Here is a 13631-nt window from a genome sequence, read left to right on the forward strand (position 1 = left end):
TTGAAATTAACTTTTTCACTCACCGGCCAATTTGGCTACAAAATATTTAAGTTACCGGCCATTTAGAACCTCTACTAGCCAATATATATATATATATATATATATATATATATATATATATATATATATATATATATAAATGTGTTTTAGGTGGACGATCAATACAGTACAAAGAACACCAAAAAAATTAGGATGTCGGAAAATAACAATTTATTTTCTGTTAACCAAATGAACTGTGCAAATGAACAAGTGCGCCGTTATTTGTTGCTAGGTACGTGTGTGTTCAAGTAAGCCAGATATGTGCAGATTCTGTGCAATACGTTGTATTTAATATATCATGATGAATCACGAGTGTTTGCACTAAATCTGCACAGATTTGACTTACATGTACTTCCCCAGCAAGTGACTGTTGACAAGGACAAATGTATGGCACAAAGCAGTCGACTCATTTTTGGCACAAATGTAACCCCATATTATATACAGCACTTTATTTCATTAGACTTATAATAATTTAGGCGTTGTCCAAAACTTTTTTACAGTTATTGGTAAAACATGATTTAATTGCTGGGGTCACAAAATGCGTTATCTTTCTGCACTATAAATCATGAAGGTCACCATCTAAGCACTGATTTCTTTGTAGTCAGTAAACAACAAGGTATGGCAGAGCTGTGCTGCCATCTAGTGTGCAGAAAGTGATTCAGAATAAATAAGAATGTCCTATTTCTTTCTTGCATGAAACAATGTCCTGTTTTGTTGTGTAAGTATTTGCTGAATTAGAAAGCCGTCGTAACCTCACAGAAATGTTAAGTATCTTTGGTTTTCAACATGGAATTTTATACTCACTCTGTGCCTTGGCTGCAATTATGAGCACATTATGGGGCCAGTGAGAAATGCGGAAAGAAAGGCTACTTTGTTGCTTATGCCACAGAGTGGGTGGGTCAAACAGTCCACTCTTGTATATATTGTTGTTAAAAATCATTTGCCTTCATTGGTGTGAAATGGATAGCTATATTTAGACAAAGTCATTACGAAGATACAGACTGCACACTTCTCTGGACACAATTAAGGTACAGAAACAAATATTAATTTACTAATTAGATGCATTAAGAAATGTTTTATCTTTATGAGTAAAATGCTTTAGTCATTATTTTGCAGATAAAACTCATTATTTTATATTTGGCATATATTTTTTGAATTACACTTAACCTTTTTCAGTGCAAGGAGTAAATTAATGCTTAATTAATTAATAAGGAAAATACTAAAAATACAGCTTCACATGCATTTAGAAAACATAAAATAATGCACATATTTCTAAATAGTTTCTTATGTTAAGTATTTACAAAAAGTAAAATGATTACAGTGAATAGTAAACATTTTTGACATACTGATTTCTCTATGTTCAGGCTGGCATGGCACGTGATCAGTGCTATAGAATAATGGTATGCAGCAGTAGATTCCTTGCAGGATTAGGATGGATCATGAATCTCCTGTTGGCAGATTATAGAAAGCCACCGCACAAAGAGAACGTGTGCCAGTCAACCACTTGCGAAGTCATGAAGGCAGCTTTGTCTATCCTTCTTCATAATTATCTCATGGAGCCACAGAACAGGCTTCTATAGACTGAATGAGTTCAGAAGAGGATAAGTTATGCAGGAGAAAGTGAAGGACACCTGGCATCATATTAGTTGTACCAATACTTCAGAGAAAAGATCCAGTCAGTTTGACTTTAATAAATAGCCTATATTGTTCATGAAGTTAAAGAATGACAAAGTACATGAATGATTAAATAATTCAAAGTGAGTCCACTTTGCAATGTTTTTATTTTTAATGTAATTAATAATAATTTTTAAAAAATCATTTGAGGCTGACAAGATAATTAGTGATAGATAATAGTGATCTGATCATTCTTAATTCAAGATCTGTTTTTTTTTCTCAGGGTTTCAAAGGAAAGAAACAAAGAAAAAAAAATCTCAGCACTCATGAAAACATGAAGACATTGTGATACGGTAAATGGGAGGGACAATTAGTGTATATATTATTATTATTATTACAAATGTATGACCAACATGCAAAAGATTAAAAACTGCTTATTTTTTAGGGTGATTACTGAGCATAATCCAGATTAGTTGTCAAATGACACAAAAGCATGTAATTGATATTAAAAAAATAACATTCGATATGATGATACAATGAAAAAAAATTAAATACTTTAGCTTGATAAAAGATGCAGAAAAATGTCATTAGTTAATTTTTCTCTCAGTTGCTTTGGCACATTTCTCAGATAACAACTGAAATTCTCAAAACTACTTGTTCAACCTCCACATCATCTAGTCAAATATATTGTACTGTAATTTGTTGTCAGACCAACAGTAAAAGCGTAACTGTGAATCCTGTCCTTCATGAGTACCTTATGTATTTTCAATCATCGTCATCAAAATCATAGTTTACATCTGAAAATACTGACAATAGTATTCTGTTATACAACATGACTAAGCATTTTGACTATCTTGTATGAGAACAATGACACAAGGACTTCTCATTCTGATGAGACTGATATGTTCATTGACATAAATACTTACTTTTGAGAGATGAACTAAGCATTTTGAGCAAGTTATGAATTGAGAAATGCACTTACTGGTTTGCAAATCTTAAGGATGATTCAAGAAATTTACCAAAGCGACTGAGAAAAACTGTAAACAAAAAAAAAATTGGATATAGCATTAACCCTTTGCTACCATTTGAATTTTTTCCTCTATAACAGCCAATAATGCAATCGATGCGGTCTTTCCTGAGGGGCCTGTGCCGCAGGAAACCCCTGGAACCAGAGGGAGAGGTCTCCACATTTCGTCGATGTCTGACGACTTTGGACCTGGTGGCTTTGGGAGTGGGCAGCACCTTGGGGGCCGGAGTCTACGTGCTCTCTGGGGAGGTGGCCCGGACCCTGGCTGGGCCAAGTATTATCATCTCTTTCCTCATTGCTGCTTTAGCTTCTATCTTTGCTGGGCTCTGCTATGCTGAGTTTGGTGCAAGGGTTCCTAAGACCGGATCTGCCTATCTGTACAGCTATGTGACTGTAGGAGAGGTGTGGGCCTTCACCACAGGATGGAATTTGCTACTGTCCTATGTCATCGGTAAGTAGAAATTAAAGGTCAATGAATATGCAAGATCAGACAGTTCAGTGGTGATGGGTTGATGGATGGATGGGTGGGTGTATGGGTGGATGGATGGATGGATGGATGGATGGATGGATGGGTGGGTGGGTGGATGGATGGATGGATGGGTGGGTGGGTGGATGGATGGATGGATGGATGGATGGGTGGGTGTATGGGCGGATGGATGGATGGATGGATGGATGGATGGATGGATGGGTGGGTGGGTGGATGGATGGATGGGTGGGTGGGTGGATGGATGAATAGATGGATGGATGGATGGGTGGGTGGGCTTGTGGATTGATGGATGGGTGGGTGGGTGGGTGGGTGGATGGATGGATGGATGGGTGGGTGGGTGGGTGGATGGAAATTGGGTGGATGGATGGATGGATAAACAGACAGACAGGTAGACAGAACAATAGATAAGTAGATTGATAGAATAAAGGGTCTAATGTCAAATACTAACAGAGCTTTGTCTTGGTTTAGGCACATCAAGTGTGGCCAGGGCATGGAGCGGTACATTTGATGATCTCATTGGAAATGTGATGGCTAATTATTTTAGCAAATATGCAGCCATGGGGCTTCCTGGCCTGGCAGCCTACCCAGACTTCTTTGCAGCTGTTCTCATAATGATTCTCTCTGGTATCTGACTATACTGTACTAATCATACACCATATAATTCATTATTCTATATTTACCATCTATGGCAAAGGCTTTGATGTTATCTACGGTATTTTTCTTACAGCTCTTCTTGCGTATGGCGTGAAGGAATCAACCACGGTCAACAAGATATTTACAAGTGTTAATATACTAGTGTTGATATTTGTCATCACTGCTGGCTTCATTAAAGGAAACCTGAAGAACTGGTTTATCACAGAAGACATCATCCTGAATGCAACAGCAATGCATGAGTAAGAACATCTGTATTTATAGTTTATTGGAATTTTCAGTATATTCATATTTTATGCAATTTATAATCCTTTCAGTCTATAAACATATTTAAAAAATCTGCCTGAATGTTATATCAATGCAGTTTTGACTATGTTCGAAATAGCATACTTCTTTATACTACTGCTGCAGTATAGGCTACATAGTACTGTATATATACTGTGCATATACAGTATGCAAATATTCTCTATACGTAAAATAAAAATAAAATACCGCATTGCTTTGTTTTGTTTTTTTAAAGAAACCTGACATCCACCATCAATGTCACCACTGAGTACGGAGTAGGTGGCTTTTTTCCATTTGGATTTGAAGGAACACTGGCAGGGGCAGCTACATGTTTCTATGCATTCGTTGGCTTTGACTGCATTGCAACTACAGGTAAATCTGGAAGAAAAAAAGGTTTGAAAATATATAGTGGGCAACAAACATTCAAACTGCCACTCAAAACTTTTTTAATGCTTTTGAAAGAAGTATCTTATGCTCACCAAAGCTGCATTTATTTGATTTAAAAAAACTGTAAAAACAGTAATATTGTGAAATAGTATTACAATTTAAAATAACTGTTTTCTACGGAAGCGTATTGCATTCACTTGAGGAAAAAAAATCTACTCTGTTTTTCTGAATTAACGAGTTAATTATCTCAGAATTACGAGATAATTTTTCATGAAAAAAAGTTTTTGCTGTTTTTCTGAATTAATGACTTAATTATCTCAGAATTATGAGATACATTTTTCTTGAAAAACATTTAAGTCATTAATTCAGAAAAACAGAGCAAAAACTTTTTTTTCATGAAAAATTATCTCGTAATTCTGAGATAATTAACTCGTTAATTCAGAAAAACAGAGTAGATTTTTTTTCCTCAAGTGAATGCAATACGCTTCCGTACTTTTCTATATTTTGAAATACAATTTATTCCTGTCATGGCAAAGCTGAATTTTCAGCATCATAACATTCTAATATGCTGATTTGATGCTCAAGAAACATTTCTTAGTATTTTCAAAGTTGAAAATATTGTTCATATTTTTGTGAAAACCATAATAGATTTTTTTCAAGATTCTTTTTCAAATTTAAACAGCCTTTATTTAAAATATAAATCTTTTCTAAAAAAAAATATCAAAATGTATCTAACCCTTTGATCAATTTAGTGTGTCCTAGTTGGCAAGTTTTTTATTTTATTTTATTTTGTCCTAGCTGAATAAAAATATTAATTAAAAATAAATAATAATAATCGTATTGACTATATATATTATCATCAGCAGTCATGAATATTACATTTCTAATGTATGAATACGGATTTTCTAGGCGAAGAGGTGAAGAACCCTCAGAAGTCTATACCTGTGGGTATTGTGGCCTCTCTGCTTATCTGTTTCCTGGCATACTTTGGTGTTTCGGCTGCTCTTACATTGATGGTGCCATACTACCAACTCAACATTCAAAGTCCTCTGCCTGTGGCCTTTGCTGACATTGGCTGGGGTGCAGCAAAGTATGTTGTGGCGGTCGGATCCCTGTGCGCTCTGTCAACGAGGTAAAAAAAGTCAGAGTGAGAATTGGATCTCTATTATGTTTCAGAACAGTTACAGACATTTAATTTAATCTGCAGTCTCTTGGGGTCCATGTTCCCAATGCCCCGTGTCCTGTTTGCCATGGCCAGAGATGGACTCATGTTCAAATCGCTATATAAAGTCAGCTTACGGCAGAGTCCAGTGGTGGCCACACTATCCTCTGGAACTGTGGCGGGTAAGTGGACTGAAAGATTGTTAAAAAATGATCTACTAATCGGATATCTTAATTCTGCCCTCTTTTTCATCTCTCACATATGACAGACTAAGCCAAATCATAAGACTAGGGCCTTTTTCTCTCTGTGAGATGAATAGTAAATAGGCTGCAGCTTTTGTTAAAATACAAAAGCCCTGGCAATCATGTGCTCTGCTTTATTCCAGCAATAATGGCTCTTTTATTTGACCTGAAGGCATTGGTTGATATGATGTCGATTGGAACCCTCTTCTCCTACACACTTGTGGCTATTTGTATTCTCATTCTAAGGTTGTATTCCCAGCTCCGCACTTCCCTTCTAGCATCATAATGCAAATCTTTGAAGCTAAAAGTGGTTTCTTTCAAAGGTATCAAGAGACAGCTTCAGAGGAAAATGATTTGCGCACACCCACAACCTCCATGTTTGGGTTTTTGAAACCCCCTTCGTATCCTACCAAAGAAACTTCAAACACTGTTACAACCTGCACAGTTTTTCTTGGTGTGTAGAAAACCTTACCATACTGAAATTCTACATTATTATTATACATTATTCTACTTATTTCATATCTTTGCTTTTGCAGTTGTGTTGGTGCTTATCCTGTCACTGCTGATGAGCAAAGCTATCAGATCTTTGTTGTTGCTGGAGATCTGGAGTGTTGTGAGTGTATCTGTGATCCTGGTCATAATCTTCCTCATAGTCTTCATTATTTGGAGGCAACCCCAGAACCCAACCAAAGCCTCCTTCATGGTGAGCAGGGGACTTATATAACATATAAAACTTATAATATAATATAATATAATATAATATAATATAATATAATATAATATAATATAATATAATATAATATAATATAATATAAGCACATAATTTTATAAAAATATAATAAATATTTGTTTTTAATTATAAATTATAAAATAAAAATCTCATATTTTCTGTGACCACAGGTACCGTTCTTGCCTTTACTCCCTGTGGTGAGTGTGTTCATCAACATTTACTTGATGATGCAACTGGGAGGAGACACCTGGGTTCGCTATGCTGTGTGGATGGCTGGGGGTATGTGATGCAAAATATTAAAGGAACCGTATGTAAAAAAATGTATTTCAATTAATCATAAAATGGCCCTGATATGTCACTAGACATTAAGAAATCATGTTCATTTCAAATACTTATATCACTGACAACAGTAGTCTGGCCAGGATATTGTCATTTAAAAGTGATAGTTGCAGCCCTCAACTGATGTTGATGTTGTCATGTTGTGTTTTGGCCTGAAGCGCCACCCTCCACCTATCTACCAATCACGAAGTCAGTAGTGTTTCGGCATCCGGGTTGCCAGCTCTGCTCTAGTTACCAAAGCTGCAACTACAAACATGTTAGCCTAAGTTCCTGCTGGATCCTGCAGCCTATCTGGCAACCTCGAGTCAGGGGGGAGGGGGAGCAGGGGATACACCACTCTACAGTAATTTGAAAGTGATTGCAGTACCAGTTTTGGCCACAATCTTACATACAGTTCCTTTAAATATGCTGAAAGTCAAACCCACATTTATGTTTTCAATATATGTAAATATGTGTCTTTTTTATGCTCAGGATTCCTCATATACTTTGGATATGGAGTGAGGAACAGCGTCCAGAGACAAAGGTTACTCAGCAGTCAGGTCACCATTGAAACCATTGAATCCAAATCTGATAAAGATAGACCAAAATAAATGTATAAACCAAAAGTCCTTTGCACCTGTTACATCCGTCAAGTAGATGCCTTTCTTTCTTTCTTTCTTTCTTTCTTTTTTCGTCTTTTTACTAGAGCTTGCATCATATTTGCAGTGAAATCTTTTTATACTTTTTATAATAAATGAATAAATAAATAATAATTCTGAATCTTCAAGTTGACTATGACATCTTTTATTAAATTATACACCACCGTTCAAAATTTTGGAGTTTTTAATGCTTTTAAAAGAAGTCTCTTATGCTCACCAAGGCTGCATTTCTTTGATGAAAAATACTGTAAAAAGAGAAACGTGATTATATTTTCATATATTTTAAAATGTGATTTATTCCTGTGATGGAAAGCTGAATTTTCAGCAGCCATTACTGGTGATGTAATGCTCATTACATGTTCAGTCTATAGGCAGGTAGTGTTTCTTTACAAAGTGACGTTGCCAACTACTGGCCTGGCAGCATATAATACAGCGTTTTTAGTCGTTTTCCGTGGATCATTGTTGCCTGTACGTAAAAAAAGCAAAGGAAAACCTTTTCTTTATACATTACTCCAGACATATAAATGTCTTTATTGTAAATATTGATCATTTTAAGCAACTTTGCTGAATACAAGGATTTAAAAAAATCGTACTGACCCCACCAAACATTTGATTGGTAATGTATGTTTGGGGAGAATGTTTCAGTCATGAAAAAAAAAAAAAAAAAAAAAAAAAAAAATCAGCATGATTTGAGTAAAATAAAGAACATTTAAGGCATTAACATTGTCAGATTTTGTTGTTAATTTTGATGTATGTAACAATATGTAAGCAGCCTCTCTCCTCATTCAACTTGTACTAACTAGAAAATCTCTGCTCAGAGGAGTTGCTGAGTGAACTGATGTACCCTTAAGGGACTTTGATCTTACTTTCAAATATGAGGGCACAAAAGAACAATAGTACCATTCACAAAATCCAACCTGTGGCACACTAATCAGATTATTAAATCAAACAGAAAAGCTCAGAAAACTGTTAAATTCTGAGGCAAAGTCTGGGCAATGAGTTTATAGGCCGATACTATGTTATGTCATTTGTAGTGCTATTGCATTTATGCACCAGATAAAATATCGATTCGCAATATGTGTGGATCAATTTTAAATTTACCATGTATGTAGTCATTTGCAGCAACAAATTTTCTTGTGACAGATATTTTCAGAGCTAGCAAACCTTAGACTGATGGCTCTGAGTTTTTACAGCTAAATAAACATTGTCTGCTTTTTCAGTTGGATGGCCAGTTCTCCTCAGGCCCTGATTGGTAGAATGAACACAGAAAGGATCCATTGAGTGTAACCAGAGGAATTTAGGGTGTTCATGCGACTCTCATAAACATCTGACCCCTCACTCACTCGGTTCCTCCTGTAACGCTACCTTTCTAATTTTCCCTTCTCTGCGTGTATGCTCAAGATCTGAACGTATACCAGAGTGAACTAAAGTGTGTTTGTGGTCGCTGTGAATATTCTCCGCCATGAAGTGGAGGGTGGTGCTATTTGCTTTTCTTGTTTCTCTTTTGATCATTCAGTTTGGTGAGTATCTTACCTCTTAAGAGGCCACATTGTGCATTAGATATGACTTTAAGTTACAAAAGGATATACATTAAAGCAATGCATGTAAAACATTTAAAGTTGCATAATAAAATACCTCAATGTGATCATTTTTTTGGTGCACTCAAGTAAGTTTTACCCTGTTTAAAATGTTGTACACATGAGAAATGTATAAAAATCATGTGCATACACACACACATACAGAGAGAGAGAGAGAGAGAGAGAGAGAGAGAATAATTTTGGTAGCATAGTAAGAGTAATAAGTGAAAACTTTTGCAGTGCATGATGCTGTATCCACACCACTAGGTGTCAGCATAAGTTGTTTTTGCTGTTTTTTTTAGGAACAGTATTTCAATAGACCACTTTAGACATTCTACTAACTATAGGTAACTTTGCTACTACATGACAACTACCAGTATTAGTAGACTGTCTGCTTAATATCTGCTAACCTGTTATTTTGATGAGTAACTCAATTGATTCTGCTAATAGGCTACTAACCCTAAATTTAACCTAACAGTCAACTAATACTCTAAGGCCTGGTTTCACAGACATTTAGGACATTTAAGAGCTTTTATAAACGTGCCTTAGAAAAAAAAAAACAGTACTGGTTAAATTTCAACAGTGTTTCAGAATGGTTTGTCACATGAAAAACAGGCATGTGCCAAAAGGTTGAACCTGACCCGAAGACCAAAGCTGAGAAGAGACCAAATGGAAAGTCCAAGACTGTGAAGGGGACAGGAAAGGCAACCTCTTCCAAACCTAAAGTGAAAACCACCCCTGTGACCCCTAAAGAAGCCCAGACGTACCTCACCCAGGTGGTAAACAAGGGAAGGTTCCAGAAAGTGGGCGACACGTTGACTGTCCAGGCAGGGGATGCGTTAGAACTGAGGTGTAAAGGAAATCCTGTCCAGTGGACTGTTCCCGCATATCTGGAAGAGGATGATGAAGGACGACTCAGGTATGAGCTAACAGTGACAATTAATCTGTGATCACATTCGATTGATTTAGTTTAGTTCAATGAATCAATTGCTGTTTTGCTTTTATTTGTTGTCCGTATTTTTAGGACAGTTCAACATGAACGTTATGGCACACTGATATTGGCAAATGCAACAGCAGCAGATACAGGGGAGTACACCTGCTATCCCATGTACTGTGAGGAGAAAGACTGCAGAAAACAATATGACAAAGGCGTCAAAGTCTTCATCTTTATCTCTGGTAATATGGGAATGTAATGTGATGAACAGCATGTAAATTATACAAGTATTCTATAGGTAATTTTATAGACAATCTATTGTGGTTTGCCTCCCACAAACTCAAACCGAGTCAGATTTTAAAAGGTGTGTATAGTGTATTCCAGCCTTTAGTACCCTATCTATATTAAAGATGTGTATTAAATATTTTATTTTGCCTGTGGAATACTTGGTTCTGATAGGTTAATAGCATTATTCAGCGGTCAGATATTTTAAAATTTTTCCTAAACTGGCGTAATCTCAATAATCGATTATAGTAAAAGTGAACTCAGAGGACTTAAAAATAACTGTAATATTGTTGCAGTGTTTGCCTTATTGCAATGAACTACGTTTTTCTTGGTGGAAGCTTTAAGATAATAATATGAAATAATAATAATAATGCAATAAAATAATAAATGCATTAAATATTACTGAATAAAAGATCCCTTCGTCATTGTTATTTTAGTACCATTGATATACTATTATAGTTTTTAATATTTTGAATTAAAAAAAAAAATGAATACATTTTCAGTTTTAGTAAAAATGTTTTGTAATTTTCATTAGATGTAAAATATTTCTACAGTTTTTATTAAGTTTTAGTTTTTACATATTTTAGTACTTCAACTTAAACTATACAAATACTGGAACTTTTTTTTAGATTTTAGAATGTCTGACTGAACTTCATCCTTTATATGTGTACTACTATCACATTTTGATCAACACAGAGATGACAATTGTCCTTTGGTATTTCTCTCTTAGACCCTCAGGAGTTGTTTGTACCTTCCTCTGATTATTACGAGGTCATTCAGCTTCGCACTAACTGGCCCACCGTCCTGCCCTGTCAGGTGACTTCTCCGCTAGCAAAGGTGAATTTACACCGGGAATTTCCTCCAATGGAGGTGAATGTGGATGGACAAGAGATCTCCTTTGACGTTAAGAAGGGCTTCACCATTCACAGGCCGAAACAGTCTCATGCTGGCTCTCTCTACTGTGTGGCAAGCCTGGGGAACCTTCGCCAGAGCTCAACCAAGTACATGCTCATCTATGTCAACTGTGAGATTTTTTTTTTAATGCAGTACATTGCATGTGAGTATATAAATCAGAATGCAGAAATGATTTCAGAATGCCTGTATATACCCTTGCAGATCCAGCCGCCCCTCCGTCTCCAGCGATCCAGACGTCCTCTGACACTGTGGCAGTGGGACAGAATCTCCAGGTGACATGCACTGTGGTGGGAGAGCAGGACGTGGTGGTGGACTTAACCTGGGAATATCCTGGACAAAAGGTTAGATAATAAATAAACCAAATAAGTACAAGCAGCCTCACTATATTTAATAACATTTTAAATATTAAACTAAACTAGCCCTAACCCTATCCCTAACCCTAAGCCTAACCCTAACTAAAGTAAACCCTATATAAATAAATAACCCTTATAGAAATTTTAGCCAAAATATATAATAGATAGGAGGGAAAAAACACCTTAAATTTATTCAGAAGCCCAAACTGAGCAAAATATTCAATTATAGGTACAGCTTCTGCTGATATTTATATGGCCAAAAGGTCAAATTAAATTCTGATAGCTTGTAACATATATCAATCTTTAAAACAGTATAGCAGACTTTACTTTCATGAAATGCATATATAAATACAGTAAGTTCAGCTGTCACTCTAATTAGTCTTAGTAAGATGATATTTAAATGCTTAGTTTAAAAGCTCTGTAGTTTTATATAATGCAATGCCAATGCCATATAATGATGATTGAGACGTACAAACGTTCCTCTTAAGCCTGATCCATCATATTTTGATACATTTCAACATGACCCCCTCCCCAAGCAACTTTTACTTGCTTAAAATTAAAGTATAGTCTACTGATCAGATGACAGAAGGCAAGTAGTAGATTGCACGTTTTTCATTATGTTGACTTTTTAGCATGTTGATAATTTAGATACTATTTTGCATTGTGCAATCAAATATTATACAGCAAACTTTTGTAAATTAAATAAAAAATAAATAAAATTTTAAATTGAACCCATTATTTAAAATATTTATTTTAAAGGATTCTTTTTATTTTTCATTATCAGATTGGGCGCCCGATGTACACCCAGGACAGTGTGCAGACAGTGCAGGTGGACGGGCAGAACCGACAGCGAACTCAGGCGGTTCTGCTGGTGGATGAAGTCAGAGAGGTTGACCAAGGAACGTACACCTGCACAGCTCAGAACCTACAGGGTTCACGTTCTGCATCCACCTCTGTCAAAGTGCAGTCAGCACGAGCCAACACCAAGCCTAAAAGAAACCACGAAACCCGTCAGAGAAGTCCCACAGAAACCTGAAAACCTGGATATTCTTTCTTAGTCATAACATGCACTACTAAATGGCTGTAAATGAACAAGAATGTTCCTCACAGAACACTGTATTTTTACTTCTGTGTAGACGCAAGCCAGATGCAACAGTTTGTTTGTTTATTTTTAACGCCATGCATACCATGGTTTCACTGACCCTGCTGCAAGAAAGCAAACCAAAATGAAATGCAAAAGAAATTTAAAATTTCTAATATTGTGCAGTTTTGAATCCTGTACCTACATATGTTTTTATACTATGAAAATAAAACACAGTATATTAATGCCAGTTTCTGTTTTCTGTGTTCTATATAAACCATTACTGTTATAATCAGACTTTATAAAGCCATTGTTTCTGACATTATCACTGAATCAAACTGAATCCCAGAAATACCACAGCTTTAACATTACCATCAGAGGGCGACTTGTGATGTTGAAAACACAGGACAGATGCTGAATCCGCAAAAGCAATGTGTTCGTATCACAACAACCACTGGCATTACAGCCCATTAAACCCCTGACTGTATTTTAAACCCCCAAGTATTGATATTCATAATGGGATAGCAAGCCATTGTTTAAAAAAAGAAAACATGTTTATTCGTATTTTCTTGCATAGGTGTACAGCACTTTAATAATACATTGTATGTTAAAGTTGCTGAACTTAAAGCTAAACCTCAGCATATTAGAATGATTTCTGAAAGATCATGTGACACTGAAGACTGGAGTAATGATGCTGAAAATACAGCTTTGCCCTCACCTGGAGTAAATTACATTTCAAGATAGGCCTAGAAACAGCTCTTTTAAATGGTTTTACTGTATTTTAGATCAAATAAATGCAGCCTTGGTGAGCATAAAAGACTTCTTTCAAAAAAATAAAAAAAATCTTAACTAATTCAAACTTTTGACTGGAAGTGTTTTAATCCA

The 13631-nt window shown here is 35.8% G+C and overlaps 2 protein-coding genes across 2 annotated transcripts; both read left to right on the forward strand.

Annotated features, from left to right (window-relative positions):
• The first annotated feature begins 755 nt into the window (after positions 1 to 755).
• LOC311094359 (cationic amino acid transporter 2) lies at positions 756 to 8251 on the forward strand. Its single transcript, XM_084132290.1, has 13 exons — positions 756 to 1067; positions 1937 to 2006; positions 2762 to 3131; positions 3636 to 3791; positions 3895 to 4060; positions 4339 to 4475; positions 5400 to 5622; positions 5698 to 5834; positions 6038 to 6140; positions 6218 to 6348; positions 6431 to 6597; positions 6795 to 6903; positions 7435 to 8251. Exons 3-13 carry the CDS (start codon positions 2768 to 2770, stop codon positions 7551 to 7553), a joined length of 1812 nt encoding a protein of 603 aa, XP_083988416.1. The 5' UTR covers positions 756 to 1067; positions 1937 to 2006; positions 2762 to 2767; the 3' UTR covers positions 7554 to 8251.
• Positions 8252 to 8905: 654 nt separating this feature from the next.
• On the forward strand, positions 8906 to 12995 carry LOC311094361 (platelet-derived growth factor receptor-like protein). The gene is made up of 6 exons (XM_084132292.1): positions 8906 to 9121; positions 9794 to 10097; positions 10203 to 10354; positions 11128 to 11421; positions 11514 to 11653; positions 12450 to 12995. The coding sequence occupies exons 1-6, from the start codon at positions 9064 to 9066 to the stop codon at positions 12699 to 12701; spliced, it is 1200 nt and encodes a 399-aa protein (XP_083988418.1). The 5' UTR covers positions 8906 to 9063; the 3' UTR covers positions 12702 to 12995.
• The last annotated feature ends 636 nt before the right edge of the window (positions 12996 to 13631 follow it).

Source organism: Abramis brama (genome assembly GCF_963993115.1).
Source record: "Abramis brama genome assembly, chromosome: 13".
Taxonomy (NCBI): Eukaryota; Metazoa; Chordata; class Actinopteri; order Cypriniformes; family Leuciscidae; genus Abramis; species Abramis brama.

Excerpts from the sequence above, each read along its gene's own strand:
- LOC311094359 (XM_084132290.1), top strand. The coding sequence starts at position 2,768 with ATGCAATCGATGCGGTCTTTCCTGAGGGGCCTGTGCCGCAGGAAACCC. Across the intron at positions 5,623-5,697 it reads CTGTGCGCTCTGTCAACGAG|TCTCTTGGGGTCCATGTTCC; the intron begins GTAAAAAAAGTC and ends TTTAATCTGCAG. Across the intron at positions 6,598-6,794 it reads CAACCAAAGCCTCCTTCATG|GTACCGTTCTTGCCTTTACT; the intron begins GTGAGCAGGGGA and ends CTGTGACCACAG.
- LOC311094361 (XM_084132292.1), top strand. The coding sequence starts at position 9,064 with ATGAAGTGGAGGGTGGTGCTATTTGCTTTTCTTGTTTCTCTTTTGATC. Across the intron at positions 11,422-11,513 it reads CATGCTCATCTATGTCAACT|ATCCAGCCGCCCCTCCGTCT; the intron begins GTGAGATTTTTT and ends ATACCCTTGCAG. Across the intron at positions 11,654-12,449 it reads GGGAATATCCTGGACAAAAG|ATTGGGCGCCCGATGTACAC; the intron begins GTTAGATAATAA and ends TTTCATTATCAG.